Raw genomic sequence first — 20,029 nt, 5'->3', positions numbered from 1 at the left:
AGTTGAGGACTAACTTCTTCATCCAGAAGCTGATAGTGGGTGAGAATCCTGGCCTGGCTTGCATCGCTATAACATTATCTACAACCCCAGAGCAGAGGGAATGCTCTATGTTCCTAGTCATTTGGTTCCTGCTTAAGCAGATGGTGGAAATTGTGGCCAGGGATCATTTGGTTAGTGGGCCAATTACAATCCTCTCTTAGGTAGGATATCCTGGCAGTGATAACCTACACACTGGCCACCATCTGACTGGACTACTATAATGTACTATACCAGGGCTGTCAAACTCCTGGCCTGTGGGCCAGATTGCTAACGTGCTGGCCATGCCAATGTCCAGTTTAACAAAGGGAGAAAAAAATCCTGATACATCAATGCCGCTGTGACGACTTGAGTTTGACGCCCCTGTACTATAAAGTGCGGCCTTTGGAGATGTCTCAGAAGCTGCAACTTCAGATACAGAATGTGTAGGTAGCAGATTGCAGGTAGCATTGCCACTGCAGAATACTACAAATCCTAAATTGCTCAGTTGCCTGCTTCAGGTTTTCACGGTGAATTATTATTTCAGAGTGAGATGTTGATTATTTCTTTTAAAGCCCAAGAGAAGATGACTCTGGGATCCATCAGGCAACATCTTGTCAAAATTGAATCAGCTGCCTAATCCAATCCACTAATACAACTTTGTTCAACCTTGGCAATGTTGGAATTTAAGAAATGTGGATTTTGACTCCTGGAATTCCTGGCTGGCTGGGAAATTCTGACCTTTAAGGTCCATGCATCTTAAAGTTCCCAAGAAACACTGGGAACACCGCTGTAGAAAATCCCTCCCTTGAGAGAGGAAGGGTGTGGGGTGTGATGGTCATCCCCACACTGCTTTGCCCAGAGGGAGGGTCAGCCCCATCATTTATTTATTTGTATTTTGCAAGTTTATGAAGATTATTATTTTTCCCAACACAGGTAGTCCTCAACTTACGACATCAATTGAGCCCAACATTTCTGTTGTTAACAAATGCATATTTGCTAAGCAAATTTTGCCCCATTTTTATGACCTTTCTTGCCACAGTTGTTAAGTGAATCACTGCAGTTGATAAGTTGGTAACACGGATGTTAAGTGAAATCTGGCTTCCCCATTGACTTTGCTTGTCAGAAGGTTACAAAAGGGGATCACATGACCTTGGGACAAAGCAGAGGTCGTAAGTATGAACCAGTAGCCAAGCATCTGAATTTTGATCACATGATGCAGGGGGAGGCTGCAAAGGTTGTAAGTGTGAAAAATGGTCATAAGTCACTTTTTCCAGTGGTGGTGTAACTTTGAATGGTCACTAAATGAACTGTTATAAGTTGAGGACTACCTGTGTGGCTTTAGCTCTTGCTGGTTGTGTGTATCCACCACTGTTAATTTTTTAAGATGTATAATTTGTTGGGTTTTTTTTTCCGTTATTGCACTTACTGTAGGTTGTGTCTGTGTTTCATTGTCTATCACATGAAGTCTACTTGGATTGGCGCAGTCTACAGATATTGCTCAATAACAAAAAATTCTTAGGAGAGTCTGAGAAATAACTATTTGAATTAGCATACAGACTGCTACGCACCCAATAATTTCAACAATAGCAGTGACAGTTCACACCATTCAATGGGATGTGTCTGATTATTGTCTGTGAAGATATTTCTCTCTCATTCATTCAATTGTATGCTGGCTGAGAGACATACACCCAATGTATAGTCCTTGGCAGGTTTCACTATTGCTGTCAGTTAATGAATTTCAGGTCTCAGCATGAATTTCTATAAGCTTCATGAATGGAGTCTAAACTTAGCTTTCCTGCTGTGGACAGAATAGCTTTAATGTCTACAGAGAGAAAACAAACTCTTATATCTGCCGACCTAATTTGAATAATTTACTTTTTAAAGCTGCTGATGACATTTGCCGCTCCTAACAGCCTATAATGCTGACATTACTTATTCTTCAGCACTGATTGGAAATTTAATTGCATGTTCTTATTTAATATCTTTAGCAGAAAAGCAGAAAAGGCTTTTCTGCTAAGGATATTACCAGCATTTGAGATGATGGAGGGCAGGCTTTGTAATTTCAACTAATAGTTGCATCTCTGATTGGCTTCCAACAAAAACATTCTCATCTAATGCCTTTTTATTTACAAGATAGAGCAAATTATAGCAACATTTATTTAGATGTAGATGAGAGAAGTCCTAATTCATGCAGTCATCATTAAAGGGATTTAACATAGATCTTAAAGAACGAGGACCTACTTTCTTAATAGTACATATTACAGAAAATTAACATACTTCTTGCCTTTATTTTTGTTTTTAATGATTTTTAATGGTTTTGTTTTTCTTAAGCAAGCTTTAAGGCTTGCTGTGCTCTGCATGTTGCCTATCCCCACAATTTCAGAAAAGGGGACAATTTAAACTTCATTAATTATTTGGATCAGCTTGATGAAACCTTCGATAGCAAAAGGAATGAAAGCAGAATAATAGAGAACTATAAATTTCTGGTGGTAAACATACTCTTCTCGTGAAGTCAATGATTTTGGATTCCTTTAGATATAAAGGTAAGGGTAAAGGTTCCCCTTGCACATGTGTGCTACTCGTTCCCGACTCTAGGGGGCAGTGCTCATCTCCATTTCAAAGCCGAAGAGCCAGTGCTGTCTGAAGATGTCTCCATGGTCATGTGGTCAGCATGACTAAATGCCGAAAGAGCACGGAACTCTGTTACCTTCCCACCAAAGGTGGTTCCTCTTTTTCTATTTGCATTTTTACATGCTTTCGAACTGCTAGTTTGGCAGAAGTTGGGACAAGTAAAGGGAGCTCACTCTGTTACGCGGCACTAGGGATTTGAACCACTGAAGTGCTGACCTTTCTGATCGACAAGCTCAGCGTCTTAGCCACTGAGCCACCGCGTCAGTGCTTTTAGATATAAATGTATCTAATATTTGGAAAAGAAACACAAAGTTGCCCTTTAGTTTAGTCTTTGACTTTAGCTCTTCCTGCTGGACCTATACAGCAAGGTCATTTGCAAAATAATCTTCATTTCACACTTAAGTGGAATTACCGGTACAAATTATTTGCTAGGAAGAAAAGGATTCTTGGCATATTTGTGTCTGCATATTCAAAAGAGTTATAATAAAGAATCCTGACCGCTTTCAACCAAATACAATACAATAGTAGAGTTGGAAGGGACCTTGGAGGTCTTCTAGTCCAACCCCCTGCCTAGGCAGGAAACCCTATACCGTTTCAGACAAATGGCTATCCAACATCTTCTTAAAGACTTCCAGTGTTGGGGCATTCACAACTTCTGGAGGCAAGCTGTTCCACTGATTAATTGTTCTAACTGTCAGGAAATTTCTCCTCAGTACTAAGTTGCTTCTCTCCTTGATTAGTTTCCACCCATTGCTTCTTGTTCTACCCTCAGATGCCTTGGAGAATAGTTTGACTCCCTCTTCTTTGTGGCAACCCCTGAGATATTGGAACACTGCTATCATGTCTCCCCTAGTCCTTCTTTCTCTTAAGCTAAACATACCCAGTTCCTGCAACCGTTCTTCATATGTTTTAGTCTTCAGTCCCCTAATCATCTTTGTTGCTCTTCTCTGCACTCTTTCTAGAGTCTCCACATCTTTTTTACATCGTGGCGACCAGAACTGAATGCAGTATTCCAAGTGTGGCCTTACCAAGGCATTATAAAGTGGTATTAACACTTCACATGATCTTGATTCTATCCCTCTGTTGATGCAGCCTAGGACTGTGTTGGCTTTTTTGGCAGCTGCTGCACACTGCTGGCTCATATTTAAATGGTTGTCCACTAGAACTCCAAGATCCCTCTCACAGTTACTACTACTGAGCAAGGTATCATCTATACTGTACCTGTGCATTCCATTTTTGTTGCCTAAATGTAGAACCTTACTCTTTTCACCATTGAATTTCATTTTATTAGATAGTGCCCAATGTTCAAGTTTGTCAAGATCTTCAAGTTTGTCAAGATCTTCAAGTTTGTCAAAATACCATTCTTAAATTTGGAGGAGGGGAACTATGGCAGCAAATTGATAGGAAAATATAATTATTTGTTTTACATACTAAACTATGGTTTATGGGGGGGGGGGGAATCACAGTTGGCCAGAGTGGGCACAACTCACCAAACTATATACCATAATTTGCAAACTATTCTATGCTATGGCATTGGTTAGTCTAATCTGTGATCCATGCCAGTATGTGAGTAATGTAAAGTATGTCCAAGAAAGTAATTAATTTTAGGGCTATGCTTTCTTGAGATTCAAATATAATTATTTCTGTTGGACCTGAGAAAGTGGGCAGGGTCCTCTGGAGAGCAAATACCACCACCTATGAATTAATTCCATATCCGTCCTGGCTGGTCAAGGTTCCTAGGAGGTATCATGTCCAGAGGGGGGTTGCTCCCGGTTTGGCCCTGATTGGGTGAACCAGTAGTAGTGGTGGCAGGAGGCTCCGCCCACCTGCTCGGACGCTTCTGTGCATGTGCAGAAGCATCGAGCACGAGTGCACGTGCAAGCACGAGTGAACTGGTAGCGCCGGGATTTGGAACCCACCTCTGATCATGTGGGTTGGTCCAAGTGATGGTGAATTCATCCTTGATGAAGGGAGTGTTTCGGGCTCCGTTTAAAGAGGCACTGGGTCACCCTCTCCTTAAAAATCCATTGCTGGACTCCAGTATTCTAGATACTTTTTATCCAGTCTTTTACCTTCCCATTTTAGGGAAGGTGGTGGTGTTGCAACTCCAGAGTATCCTTGATTGTACTTTTAGATGATCTCTGGTCATCTCTGGAATGCAGGTGGTGCATCCATTCTTGCTCTTCTTGACCTTTCTGTGGCTTTCAGTTCCATTGACCATGGCATTCTTTGGGCCAACTTAGGGAGTTGGGGGTGAGGACACAGGTTCACTTCTTTCCTCTGAGGCCAGTCCCAATTGGCGTTGATCCCAAAAGGTCCAGCCCATGGCCTCTGCTTTAGGGGGCGCCACAGAACTCAGTGCACTCTCTCTACTACTTTTAAACATCTACACGGAACCTCTGATGGTTATATATCTTTGTCCATGAGAATGCTGCGGGCATTGCTTTGCAGTGCTGGGAGACTGTGGGGAGCAACAGAATTCAGCTGTAAGTTGGAGTGGCTGTGGGTGGGTGGGGGTCCTCTATAACCTGAATTTACCATCTTTGGTCCTGGATGGAGTTGTACTATTCCAGACAAACTTGGTGCCTAATTTTGGGATCCTCCTGGACTCACAGCTCCTGCTCAAAGAACAGGTTGCAGTTGTGACTAGGAGGGCCTTTGCTAAATTGTGTTGTACACCAGTTAGAAGGGATGTGGTGGCTCAGTGGCTAAGACGCTAAGCTTGTCGATCAGAAAGGTTGGCAGTTCGAATCCCTAGCATCGCTTAACGGAGTAAGCTCCTGTTGTCCCAGCTTCTGCCAACCTGGCTGTTTGAAAGCATGTAAAAAATGCAAGTATAAAAATAGGGAACACCTTTGGTGGAAAGATAACAGCGTTCTGTGCGCCTTCGGCGTTTAGTCATGCCGGCCACATGACCGTGGAGACATCTTCGCACAACGCTGGCTCTTCAGCTTTGAAGTGGAGATGAGCACCGCCCCCTAGAGTCGGGAACAACTAGCATCTGTGTGCAAGGGGGGGGGAGACCTTCCCAGTTATACTTCTTCCTGAATAGCGAAGCCCTTCTCTAGGTCACTGGGACCCTGGTAATCTCCCATTTGGACTATCACAATGTGCTTATATCTGGGGCTACCCTTGAAAAGTACACAGAAGCTTAGCTGATTCGGAATGAAGCCATGTGAGCAATTTTGGGAGTCCCATGGATGGCACATGTAACACCTCTACTGCACTGGGTGCCGGTTTGCTTCCAAATGCAATTCAAGGTGTTAGTGATGACCTTTAAAACCCTGCAAGGCATTGAGTTAGGTATGGAATTGTGTTCTCCCCATTATATCAGCCCTTCCCACCTGGTCAGACAGGCAGTATATGTTAAAGAACCCACTTTCAAGAAGTCAGTTAAAGAGTCCTTTCTCTACTGTCACTAGCACTTTTTAGAATATCTCTCTCTCTCTCTCTCTCTCTCTCTCTCTCTCACACACACACACACACACACACACACACACACACACCAACACACACAGGTGAAGTAGAGTCCCACCTTTCTGGCCTTTTGGGAAAGTTTGAAGACCTAGCTCTTCCATCTTGCTTGAGTCTTGCAGAGAAGCACACACCCTTGTGGTTGACTAGTACCTTGAAGACTCTCCCCGCTGCCTTTATAACTTTAATTATTCTATTATGGTTCTAACAGCTTCCTATTGAACTATGATATTTATGTGGGTTTCATGTTTTGAATTGTACACCATCCAGACTCACTCAGTGAGTGAGATGGGTGGTCCCTAAATTTGTTAAAGAAATAAAAATAGAAAACACCTGGTGGCGTTTCTATCTTACCTCCTAAGTGACTGGAGGTATTTGCTGAATGTGGCCCACCTTGCCATGGAATCGAGAAGAATGGGAAGTATTCACATCCTTCTTAAAAGAGGTCCTTCGGCTGTGTTATCCTCTGTTTGCTGATCCTTTTCACTTCCTGAAGGTGTGCAGTGGTCCCTAAGCTTCCAAACGAATGAGGCAAGCTGGCATGAGTCACCAGGGCCTCCAGAGATGAGCTACTTTTCTGTTCCACGCATCCTGGCTGAACCTGCGTCATCGGTGCCACCTGATTGCACTGCAGAGCTGAGCAATGACGGCAGCAGAATACATTCAGTGCCTGCTGCTTTCCTAGTCTCTGCTCTTTGCTGCATTCTGAGTACCGTGTATGGGATAAGTGAGCTCCTAGCTTCCCTGCCTCTCTTGTTCTCATCACCTTAGCTGTCTTTGCTCAAGTCAAAGCACTATGCATAGAAGAGAACTGTGACTCAGCCGGCGAGAAATTGCTCTCTGCTTTGCTGTCTTTGGCTCTGCAAAAATTGCTTGCCCATTGCAGCTGCCATGAGACAGCTTCTTCGGGACTTCAGCAGACCTCCCACACTGTGAAATGCTCCAGAGGCCAGCCATTCTCTGCTGTTCTATTAGCCCAAAGGTGAAGGAACCACACCAATATCTAGTTGTATTCTCCTCCCATTTAAAAAGGGGGACATTCCTTTTGCTTCCACTTTCCTCCAAACCGCCTTGTCCAGCTGGTGTGTGGTTCCCAGGCCAGAAAATATTTTCAGCCAGAAAGGCTCATTCTTTTGTACTAATTTTCTAAGTTTTTGCATGCATCAGATCCATTTCAGCCAGTTCTATTTATACACATTCACAGACACCAATATTCCTGCCAGGGGTGAAATTCAGCAGGTTCTGACAGGTTCTGGAGAACCAGTAGCGGAAATTTTGAGTAGTTTGGAGAACAGACAAATACCACCTCTGGCTGACCCCAGAGTGGAGTGGGAATGGGGATTTTGCAATATCCTTCCCCCAGAAGTGGGGAGGGAATGGGGATTTTGCAGTATCCTTCCCCTGCCACACCAACCAAACCATGCCCACAGAACCGGTAGTAAAAAAAAATGAATTTCACCACTGACTCCTGCATGCATTTTTGTACATGGCAAAGAAATGCCCTGGCCCTTTCTACTCAGAAATTCAGATCCCCCCCCCCCAAATCCACCTATTAGTTTGCTTTTATGAACCTAATGATCATACATTAGTTTTGTTAATTTTTTCCAACAATTAAAATTGCAAATTTTCTCTTTGATTCCAAATGCAAATCCCCCCCCCACAGTGCCTTTCAGTGCCATTTTGCCACACTTTATTCCGTGCCGTTGTAACTTGATGAACTGTTGTAAGACAAAATCAAAAGGGCAGAAAAGAAGAAGAAAATAGAAAATAAATCTAATAATACAGTAAAGAAAAAGAAAAGAAACATATTGAGAAATGGCTTTCCCTTCATCATATATAAACAATCTTAATAACTTAAGATAACTTGATAACTTATGTCAACATAATAACTTATCTTCTAATACAATAAATGATGTTTTCTTCCCATATTCCATCTTTTATTCATAAACAATTCCTTAAAACCTGTCAGCCTTCCCAGATAGATTATAGGGGAAATATGAGTTAATTCTATTTTATTTTAAGGTTATATTAACAGAATCTTGCAAGACTGGAAGTACGGATCTCTCACTGTCTTCTTTACAGAAGATGGGAGGGTCGTTGTCTTGTTCCATCCATTAGCCAGCTGTGTACTATGTCCCTTTCACCCTGTTTGTGATTTTATTTGACCATCCTCTAGGTAGCATCTTTTTGCCCCCTCTTCCAAGCTCTTTCCCATAATATACTATAATGAAACCTTGTTGTTTCAGTCCTGATCAGCAAAAGTCCATAAAGGATCACAGAGACAACAGCATATCTATTTTAACCTTGATCAAATAAACCAACTTCATATTCTTTCCTTTTATTTTTAACAATCTTGATCTTTAGTATCTTCAAATAATAGAACTTGATTTTTCTTTTTTTTTCTTCGTCCCTTCCCACAAAATTTTTCAAAGCTTTAACGATCTACTTTTGTAAATCCATTATAGGACAGTTATCCAGGTCACTCTCTTGGTTTGTTATTTTCAGTAAATGGCCTTTCCACCCCCAACTGCAACCTCCACAGATCCCACCTCCCTTTTTAAAGAATTGAAAGATTCTTACTATTTGACTTCAACTGGAGGTTCATTTATTACTAATTTTGTTTGGAGGATATTTCTATTCATTATTTTATTTATCCTACAGTGTAGAGAATATGACAATAGATTTGTTTTACTCCATTTATCAAAAAGCTGGCAAACTGCAAAATGTTTGAACTCCTGAAAAACAGTTAAACATGATCCATATTATGTTTCCCTTGCCCAGTCTTATCATTATCTATCCTTCCAAAGGACTGTTCTTCAGAATGCTTGCACTAGTTTTGTGTTAGGAAGTTGAAGTAAATATGGAGCAGCCAAACACAGTTGAGAAACCAACGTTTTTATTTGCAAATTATACTCTTGATATCATGTTAACTGTGTTTTGTATGAAAGAAAGTAAAGTAGATTTGATAATTACACTATAATAAATAAAACATAATCCTGCCCATAATTTAACAAACATAGAATGAGCAGGGAAATAAGCTGTGTAAAGCTTTGGACAGCTTTCTCTACATGTCCTTGGAAAACCCTGTTTGTGATCGATTTTGATCTTTCTTCTTCACTTCTCCCCAGATGTCTGACAGATCTTGGATAAACTGCTGGATCTGAGAGCAAGGAAGAAGAAGGTCAGGTGTGTATGATGAGGGGTGACTCCCTAATAGCACAGGGTAGAATTCACTGCTGCTTTAGAACTTAAGACTGCTGGCATGGCGGATATCACTAGGGGAAGAGAAGCAGGAAGCATCTCTCTCCAAATGCAAATAGTCATCATTTAATGATCGCAATTGGGTTTGGCAATTTGGTTATTAAGCAAAGTAGTCACTAAGTGAAACTGTGATAGTGACTGGGCTTACAATCTTACTTCAGATTTTGTTTTACAGAAGTTCATAAATGCAAGAATTGGTCGTAAAGTTATTTTTTCATTGCCAACGTCTTTCCAGCTGACCCCAGGAATCCTGTGGCCATTTCTCTTTGACTGCTGGGGCTCTGCGTGAATCAATGAAGCTTTGGAGCTGCACTAGTCAGGCCCTGAAGCTTTTACAGAGACGATATCACGATCTGATGCTTTTTGGAGTGCCTTCCTGCCATCTTATGTACAGTTCTACTTTCTGAGTACTTTCTGGTATTTGGGAGGGAGTTGGGATACCCAAACCAGAACAAAAACTGACAAAGTCCTGACTAGAACAGTGATGCCTAACCTTTTTGCCATCGCGTGCCAAAAGCAGGGAGAGTGCAGGGGGGGGGTCGTGGGCAGGCATACCCACATCCAAAATTCTATGTCTGCGACCCCGCTGTGCATGCGTGTGCGACCCCCCTCCCCCCATTTTTGCATGCAATGGACCCATTTTTCGCCCTCCCCAGGCTCCAGAAGGTTTCTAGGAGCCCGGGGAGGGTGAAAATGGCCTCCCACGCCCTCTCCGAGGCCCTCCAGAGCTTCAGGAAGCTTCCCTCCAGAGGGCAAAAATCAGCCCTATGGGCAACCTGGAACTCTGTTCCTAAATTTCTGGGTTGCCCATAGGGCCGTTTCCCCCTTCGGAGGCTTCAAGATGCTTCCCTGAAGCTTCTGGAGGGAGAAAAATGGCCCAACACGCAAACCAGAAGTTCGTTCCCGAACTTCCAGTTTGCATGTTGGGTTGTTTTTCGCCCTCCAGAGGCTTCAGCCAAAAAACAGCCAAAAATGAAGGCCGAAGTCAGCTTGCCAGTAGGCACGCTGGAGCTGACAGGGCAACACCTCATGTGCTCTAACAAATGGCTCTGCATGCCACCTCTGGCACGCGTGCCACAGGTTCGCCATCACGGGACTAGAATATATGGTAAGTCTACACCTAAATCCAAAGGGATTCCAGGCCCAAAGAGAGTTTTTCTGAATCACAGATTAAAAATGCTTCCTGACCCTCATTTGAATAATGTGGTAGAAGAAGAAAGAAAATTCATTCATGCATACCATATCCAGCTGCCTGTGAGTGTCCTCCAGAGGCACCATTAAAGTTTCCTTCATCTGCTTGTTTACACTCTGGTAAAGATTCAGTGTAGCCATCTTGATGGTGCCCAGCATCAGGGTTTTCTTTGCTGCAGTGTTCTGGATATGGGCCCAGCGGGACTCCTATGGAGGAGACAGAGGCAGAAAAGAACATGTTGACAGAATTTTGATGAACTCCACTAATTCCTGCTTCCACTATAAAATAGTCCTCAAACAACCATGAGGGACATGGCACAGCAAGCAAAGCAACCAGCCTAGAGAGACTCTCTAAGCCTATTGTTCAAAGGAAAACATCCTCATGGATGGCCCATGGTGGCTGTGGTGGAACAGCCTAAGCCAGGGGTGTCCAAACTTGGGAACTTTAAGATTTGTGGACTTTAACTCCCAGAATTCCCCAGCCAGCCATGCTGGCTGGGGAATTCTGGGAGTTGAAGTCCACAAGTCTTAAAGTTCCCAAGTTTGGACACCCCTGGCCTAAGCCAATTGTGGTTGATCTGCTCTCTGAGCTTGGAATTCTGCCATCTATCCCTCCTAATAAACCAGTGTTGAGAGCAACAGACAGTTCTTGACGTCCGAGACTATGGTTTGCTCACAGGTTTCCCTGAGAAAGAAGCACAGGTAGTCCTCAACGTACGACCATTGAGCCCAAAATTTATGTTGCTAAGTGAAACATTTGTTAAGTACATTTTGCCTGCATTTTATGACCTTTCTTGCCACAGTTGTTAAGAGAATTCCTGCAGTTGTTAAGTTAGTAGCACAGTTGTGAAGTGAATCTGGCCTTCCCATTGACTTAAGGTCGAAAAAGGTGATCACATGATCCCAGGACACTGCAAAGATCATAAATATGAACCAGTTGCCAAGCCTCTGAATTTTGATCATGTGACCATGGGAATGCTGCAACAGCTGGAAGTGTGAAAAACAGTCCTAAGTCTCTTTATTCAATGATGTTGAATGATCACTAAATGAAGTGTTCTAAGTCGAGAACTACCTGTCTCCTCACCCCACCCCACCCCCACCCCATCTGCTTACCCAGGCAATGACATCACTACGGGCATGGTCAAAGCGCAGCTGCAGGCGGGCCAGCTCATTGTTGTGTTGCAGAATCTCATCATCTTTTTCCTCTTTGTAGCGGGCCAGGCGCACCTTGGCTTGTTCGATCAACTCCAGCCCCTCATGGGCTGATTGCAGGAGATCCCGGTGCATCCCAACTAGAGTTTTATAGCGGCCAATGACTTCCCGGATTTCTTCAAACTGCAGATGATGCCTTAGGTTACAACTATCCTGGGGTGGCAATCCTTTTCAGATTGACAATCAAGGAAGGATAACAACTAAATAATAATAATAACTGAGACACTTTGATGACAAGTAGGGAATCTTTTCCAGAGTGTAAGGTTAAGTTCAAAGAAAATGCACACCTAGAGATGAGCCTGCCTATCACTCATTCACACTGGTTGCAGCTGAATTAAGCTGCACATTGCACACATACAATAGGCACAGGAAAAGTCTTCAGGATTAAAACAAATTACCCTCAGTACTCATGTAACTTTGTATATCCTGGTGGAATACTTCACTATGATCTATTCTGTAATTAAGACTTTGTTGTTCATTGGTTAATGATATATTGGTTAATGATATCATTGGTTAATGATATATTAAATGAGCGTTGAATGAACTATGTGTTAAGTGAACTATGAGTTTCTGGTGGAGTACTGTGGGAAGAGTTAAATGCTACTAAAAGTTCTACCAACCTACACTTGGTTGACCCAAACATTAAAGAAGATAGGAGAAATCTGTCACTGAGGTAAAACAATTATTCCCAATCTAATCCTTTTTACATTTGTTGGAGATTGAATCTTTGCCATACAGGGTTGCAATTGGGGTTGGGGGTGGGCGGTTAAGTACACTGGGAGAATCTCAAGTCAGAGATGCTCCTAAGATTTTGCTCAGCAATTCTTTCCTCATACATACCTCAGAGACTTGCACCACCTTCTCCAAATATTTGTTGAAGATTGAGTATTGCTGTAGCTTGTTGTAGAGCTTTTGGTGCTGCTGTTTGAGAGCTGCGATCTCTAACTTGACCTTGGCAAGCTCCTTCACCCGCTGTTTCTTCAGTTCTCGTTCCTTGTTGGCTTTCTTCAGAGCTCTGATCCGTTTCTGGTCATTCTCCTAATCCCATATTGAATACATTTCCCACACCCCAATGGACCCAGACAAAGACAAACAACAAAGGCAAGGAGCAAAAGGGAGGGGGCAGGGGCAGGGAAAAAGGTAATTGGAAATGTTATGGTCTCCATGGAATATATGAGAATGATAGTATTTTGGAAGAAATTGCCATAAATCAGGTCAGGATAATGCCGAAATAATGAATCTTTAGGACCTCAGGAAAAAAATAAGCCCTAACATTTTTTTAACTTTATCCTTTTATTGGGGAGCTGTGGTGGTGCAGTGGTTATAATGCAGTCCTTCAGGCTAATTCTGCCAGCTGCCAACAGTGCAAATGTCACCAGGCTCAAGGTTGATTCAGCCTTCCATCCTTCCGAAGTGGGTAAAATGAGGACCCAGATTGTTGGGGAGAATAAGATGACTCTGTAGACCGCTTAGAGAGGGTTGTAAGGCACTGTGAAGCGGTATATAAGTCTAAGTGCTATTGCTATTGGAGATGAAATTGAATCTGCAGTCTTTTGTATACAAAGCAATTTTTTTTTCTGACTGAGTTATGGCACCAAACCAGTCCATTAGCTTAGGGATACCGTGGAAGCCTGGAGCCCATTAAGTATAATCTTTATTGTCATTGTACTTAAATACAACAAAATTAAATGGCTAGTATAAGTTTAGTGTGCATTCTTCCTGTCTTTTTGGTTCTTATCCTTTTAAAATTGTTTTTAATGGATAAATTATGCTGATTATTTACTTTCAAATTGCATACACCATCCAGAGTGAGATGAGTAGCTATATAAATTATAAGTCTATAAGTGAGTCAAATCTTTGGCTGGCCCTAGTGTGGCCAAACATGAGACTTAAATCAGGTCCTTTCTAAATTAAGGTGGCTCCTTCTTTGTTGATTTTATTAAAATTACTAAAAATCCAAATATTTCAGAGTTTTCTTCTGATTTAAAGTTTCTCTCTCTCTTTTTTTTTTTGATATGCACTGTTATTTTATTTGTGTATGTTGTTTCTAGCTGCCCAGAATGGGATGATGACCTCATAAAGGTGATAAATAAATGCATGAATAAATAAACTACTAGATGCCATCTTTTTGCTATTGTGGAAATATGCCATTGTTAAAAGAGGAAATAGTTTTGAATGGCTATGGATTTTATTACATATATCTTGCCTATTTTGTTTTTTTCCCAATTTGACCTTACTGTGCAACCTTTATTACTATACCTGATGGGAAAAGAAACAATTAGTATATAATATGCATGGTTTCAAGAGAACCACAAAGAGAATTACTAGTTCCTAACAAGAACATAAAGGTAGATCTCGACTTGCAGCCACAATTGATCCAGAATTTCGACCACTAGGTCGATTAGGCAATGCCATTGGTTAAGCAAATTATCAGATGACCAGATCCGATTTTACAACCATTTTTACCATAGTTGTTAAGCAAATACTGCAGTCATTAAGCAAACCATACATCATTAAATAAATTACATGGTTGTTAAGGAAATCTGGCTGCTCCTATTGACTTTGCTTGTAGGAAACTGGCTGAGAAGTTCACAAATCTCAATCACGTGACCACAGGATGCTGCAACCATCGTCAATGCAAGCTGGTTGCCAATCACTCAAATTGCAATCAAATGACTGTGAGGGTATGTCACTTATAACTGTAGGTCATAAGTCACTTCAGTGCCATTGTAATTCTGGACTGTTGTTAAACAAATGGTCATAAGTCGAGGACTCCCTGTAGGATGGAGCCATTACTCTTAAAATAAGCTGTTGGAAATCTATAAGGAATCTGTACCTGTATGAATTGCTCAAATTTCTTAATATATGCTTTCAGCTGGACTTCTTTTGTACCAAGCTCTTCCCACCTGTTGTTTAGGGATTCCATTCTTGTTTTAAATGCCTAAAGAGTATATAATAAGTAATTTAATTATGACAGACCTTTTCTTCTGTGCATAGTATGAACACAGTTCACTTCCACCAGGATACAAACTGAATCCTAGATGGGAATCAAACTTTATTATGTGGCAAAAGTCAAATGAAAATAATATAACAGAATAAAAGAGTCAGAAAGGACCTTGGAGATCTTCTAGTCAAACTCCCTGCTAAAGGGAGAAGTCTGGCATGGAAGTATTTATTCTGTTTTTTCAAGAGGTAAAGAAATATTATAGATGTGTTATTCTTTGATCCATCCATCCATCCATCCATCCATCCTTCCTTCCTTCCTTCCTTCCTTCCTTCCTTCCTTCCTTCCTTCCTTCCTTCCCTCCCTCCTTCCTTTCCTTTCTTTTCTTTTTCTCTCTTTTTCTTTCTTTCTTTTCTTTCTTTTTGTTTTTATCTTTCTAATTTTAAGAAAATTGAATAAATTAAGAGAGAGACGGGGGAGAGAGGGAGGGAAGGAAGGAGCATGAGAGAGAAGAGGGGAGAGATATACCTCCTTTTGAGCTTCCATAGCCTGATGCACCAATTTGGCCTCTTTCTTCTTCTCCAGGAGTCGAATGGAAGGAGATGGAGACTGTTCCTCTGACACTGGGAATTTCCTAATCAAAGAGAACAAACATTTCTAATGAAAGCAAAGGCATATCATGCCATAGGACCTATGAAAGTTGTTCAAATCTTCATATGGCAAGGGCAGAGTTCTAACAGAATAACACACTGAATTTGTCCCTAAATTAACTTTCATTCAGAAAAGTGTCTACAGCTCCAGGCGGTGATCTAAGTGGAAATAACATGCCCAGTTAATTAACGGACGTGGGAGAAGGATCTGAAGAATTAAAGATAATCGTGGACTAAAAGAAGATAAAAGCAATAAAGGATGTAGAAGGCAAAGGAACCTATGAGGAAAGGCAAGTCAATAGGTAGCTGAGACCATAGCAACAAATATGGCCTTTAAATGACACTTTGATGGAGATTAGTACTAGTATCTAAGGTATAGTGCTTAGTGATATAACTGTTGCTGATTAGTCAACAGCACGATCCAATTCCTCTGTGGGTGAAAAATAGTTGAATTTTAGTTTCAAAGAGAGAATATTTTTGAAAAAGTGTTTCTTTACAAATAAGATTTATTTTGCCCCTAACTGGACAAACTCCAGAAGTAGACTTGAAAGGGTGTGAAAAAGTCCACGAGAGCATGATCCTGACTGCACAACAAGGTATAGGAAGTTAAAAACAAGAAGATTTCTTCCCCTAAAAATCTAGAATCTTGCCTAGAAGTTAAAACTAAAAATCTACCCATTTTGTCAGTAACAAGCTAAATTAAAACTGGAATGTTTAACACCATGTTGGAAAGGTTGCTTATGGAAAGTTGAGCCGGTGTTTTATCCAGGGAAATCTTGATGTGTTTATTTTAGACTGTACTATGAATCTATGTACATACGTATGTACATAGAGGGATGCGGTGACTCAGTGGCTAAGATGCTGAGCTTGTTGATCAGAAAGGTCAGCAGTTTGGCAGTTCAAATCCCTAGCACCATGTAACGGAGTGAGCTCCCATTAGTTGTCCCAGCTTCTGCCAACCTAGCAGTTCAAAAGCTTGTAAAAATGCAACTAGAAAAATAGGAAACACCTTTGGTGGGAAGGTAACAGTGTTCCGTGTGCCTTTGGTGTTTAGTCATGCCAGCCACATGACCATGGAGAATGTCTTCGGACAGTGCTGGCTCTTCAGCTTTGAAATGGAGATGAGCACCACCCCATAGAGTCAGGAACGACTGGCACATATGTGCGAGGGGAACCTTTACCTTACTGTATGTATTATATTTATTTATTTATTTTCACAGTTACTCATTAGAACTTACATGTTCCAATCAACAGAAACTTTGAGAAGATTCCAAAATCCTCTTCACTAAGAGGTTTAAAACAAAACAGAAGCAAAATGACAGAAGCAAATATTATTACAACAAACAGCGAAGTTATCAAACACCACACTCATATTGTTTGGATACTGGTTAGAAAATATACAGGCAGTCCTTGACTTACAACAGTTCATTTAGTGACTGTTCAAAGTTACAACAGCCCTGGAAAGTGACTTATGATTGTTTTTCACACTTACGGTAGTTGCAGCATTCCCATGGTCACATGAACAAAGTTTAGATACTTGGCAATTGTCTCATATTTATGACATTTGCAGTGTCCCAGGTCACATGGTCCCCTTTGGTGACTTTTTGGCAAGCAAAGTCAATGGGGAAGCCAGATTCACTTAACCACCATGTGACTAACTTAACTACTACAATGATTCACTTAACAACTATGGTAAGAAAGGTCATAAAATGGGGCAAAGCTTACTTAACAACTGCGTCACTTAGCAACAGAAATCTTGGACTCAACTGTTGTCGTATGTCGAGGACTACCTGTGTTGTATCTCCAGACTCAAGGATGCCATATCTGTAACCTTCCTATGACAGTTGGTTTTGCTTATAGATGATCCAATTGATTATTACATATTGAGTTCTTTAAAAATTGTTCTGCAAAGTCTTTTATAAAATGCATCTCACACAGGTTTTTTTTAAAAAAAACATATTAATAGTAACATGGTGGAGGGAATCAAATTAAGGCTACAGCATTGAGGAATAAATGAATTATCCCTCCATCTGGTTTCATAAAAGCAACCGGATTTTCTATTGTGTGATACTGGATTTTAAGCTAGATGAAACCTTGATCTGATCTAATAGATGCCTTCTAATAAATGTGTGTTTGCTTGGTTTTGCAAGGAAGGATTCAGAAGGGAAAAGATTCCAGAAATGAGTGAGTAAGAACAGCGTTCAGAAAGGGGAAAGCAGAAAAATGTTTTGGTGGAACAGAGAAACATTTCAGAGAGTTGAACAGAAACAATGGAAGGAGGAACAGTTCACTTACATCAACAATTTCAACAATTTCTGTCCATATTGCATGCGGAAATACTCGCTTAGATCCTCTTCCTCCATGGTGGTCATGATGGCCGTCCACTTGCCAGGCACGTCCTGACCCTTTTCACCTCTTTTTCTGAGCTTGGGAGTCAAGCAAACCAATTAGAAAAGCTGCCAGAAAGCTGATGCAGTTGGAGCCATGGAACTTTCAGAAGAAGATACGGAAGATGCAAATGGTTGCTTAGCAACAGTAGGGATTTACTGCATTGGGAAAGATGAAAGTCCTTTGGGAAGTCATGATTCGCTCTGTAAGTGGTAGAACTTAACAAAACCTCCCAAATTCAACAGCCCCATTCTTCCCATTTGGTTGTAACTGGGACAACCTGAGATAGTATAAAATGTTGTCATTTAGTGGTTTGCTGCTTTAAAACTGCAAACATAGGGGAAGGCAGCTGCCATTTGTGCTAAATTAATGCCAAACACCAACAAATCATAATCATTTATGTGTTTCAGAGGTTCTGACCAGTTCTGGAGAACTGGTAGTGGAAATTTTGAGTTGTTCGGAGAACTGGTAAATACCACCTCTGACTGGCACCACTCCCATCAATTCTCTGCCTCCCGAGTCCCAGCTGATTGGGAGGAAATGGGGATTTTGCTGTATCCTTCTCCTGGAGTGCAGTGGGAATGGAGATTTTCCAGTATCTTTCCCCTGCCACACCTACCAAACCAAACCCAACAAGCCAAGCCATGCCCACCAAGCCACATTCACAGAACTGGTAGTAAAAAAAATTGATTCCCACCACTGATGTGTTTATATGTGCACATGTGTATACATGCAAAATCATTACAGAATCCACACCCAGAAGAAAAATTACAAAAATCCGCTTTACCCTTTCTTTTTTAAATCAACAGCATTTTTCAAAGAAAATATAATTGAAGCATACAGATCCAGCAACAAATTAATTTTGTTCCCCAATGTTATACTATATGTACTGTTATATCTTTCTTGCCAGAGTGGGTCATACACAAAATCTGTGAGCGGGTAGTAGCTGCATTTAGACCAACCTAATAATTAGAAAACTTATAAATACCTTTTCAAAATTTACAGCTCTATTTATCCAGCAAGGTGTTACAAGAAGGAGATTTGACTGGGCAGAGAAAAAGGGAATTAAAGCAAGCTAGCTTTTTTGTTTTTTGTTTTGCTTTTTTAGTTAAAGAAAATTAAATCTGCATTTGCACACACATGAGCATTTGTACAAATAGCTTACTTCTCATGCAAATGGAGCTGCATTGAGTGGCTGTGCCCTTGTGACAGAGCCGAGGTTGAGACAGTGGAGCATGTCCTTCTATTTTGCCCTATGTATAGCGCGGACAGATCTAGGTTACTGTCTCTTCCTGAAATCATCCCTTCTGGTCCTGATGGCTGTGATTTGTTTGTGCATTGCCTTGGGGATGTCTCCTCGTACATCGCCTCTCAGGTTTTTCTTGAGAGCTGTAACCATTAGAGGAGAGAGCTGTAACCTCCCTTAGTTGGGCTTTTGGTGACTGGCTGCTGTGTCTCTTTTGTAGTGGTCGTGTTTTGGTCTGTGATTGTAAATAAAGTATTATTATTAAATGGAGCTGCACACACAGTCACCCTCCACTTGCATAGCCCATAGTTCCAAATGGCTTGAAGTTTGGTAGTGGGCCATAACCCATGGGTTGGAGAGCCCTGTTTTAAAGGACACTAAGCCCTGTTTTAAAAGACACTAAGTTTGTAAACCTGAGTTTCAAATCATTTACAGAAATTGTTATGTAGCTGCTTCTAAACTATTAAAGAACTTCAGAATGACAAGTTTGAAAACACTGGGAAAATCTGCCTTCAGTCCTGAATAAAATAAAATAAAATATTAATCACGAGCTTACAAATGTAAAGAATCTGAAATAAATAACAAAAGAAATGAGAGACTAATAAAATTTTTGTTTTAGAAAGTTAGAATGCTAAGGGTCCTGATAAAATTAGAATATTGAAAATTTTACAAAAAGAATTAATTTTAAAGAGCAAACAGCGTCTTGTGGGAAATATTATAGATCTTGTTTTGGGTTTAATAAGATATAACATAAAGAAGCAGTTTCATGATTTCAAAAACGGGACACTAAAGAGGACTAAAATTTTTAGCTAGAGGAAAGATGTAAGATGACGCAAAATGTCATGACAGTAGAGATACCAAGACTTTTGAGGAATAAAATAAGAAAATAGCAGCCACAATATCAACAATGTCAGTTATGATATCTGCTTCTATTGATAGATTAAGTACAAAAGATGTTATGAAGAAATGTTATTAAGCCAGATGTAAAAAAAAATATGTATCTGACAAGATAGA

At 40.9% G+C, this 20,029-nt stretch overlaps 1 protein-coding gene across 1 annotated transcript; it reads right to left on the bottom strand.

Moving 5' to 3' along the window:
• Positions 1 to 9,187: 9,187 nt before the first annotated feature.
• CCDC42 (coiled-coil domain containing 42) lies at positions 9,188 to 17,753 on the bottom strand (the record flags this gene model as incomplete). The annotated part of the gene is made up of 7 exons (XM_081964229.1): positions 9,188 to 9,283; positions 10,624 to 10,782; positions 11,689 to 11,910; positions 12,628 to 12,825; positions 14,624 to 14,728; positions 15,260 to 15,365; positions 17,677 to 17,753. 7 exons carry the CDS (start codon positions 17,751 to 17,753, stop codon positions 9,188 to 9,190), a joined length of 963 nt encoding a protein of 320 aa, XP_081820355.1.
• Between the last annotated feature and the right edge of the window lie 2,276 nt (positions 17,754 to 20,029).

Source organism: Natrix helvetica, assembly GCF_964273705.1.
Source record: "Natrix helvetica genome assembly, chromosome: 1".
In the NCBI taxonomy this organism is placed as follows: domain Eukaryota; kingdom Metazoa; phylum Chordata; class Lepidosauria; order Squamata; family Natricidae; genus Natrix; species Natrix helvetica.
This window is presented reverse-complemented; position numbering and strand designations above follow the sequence as displayed.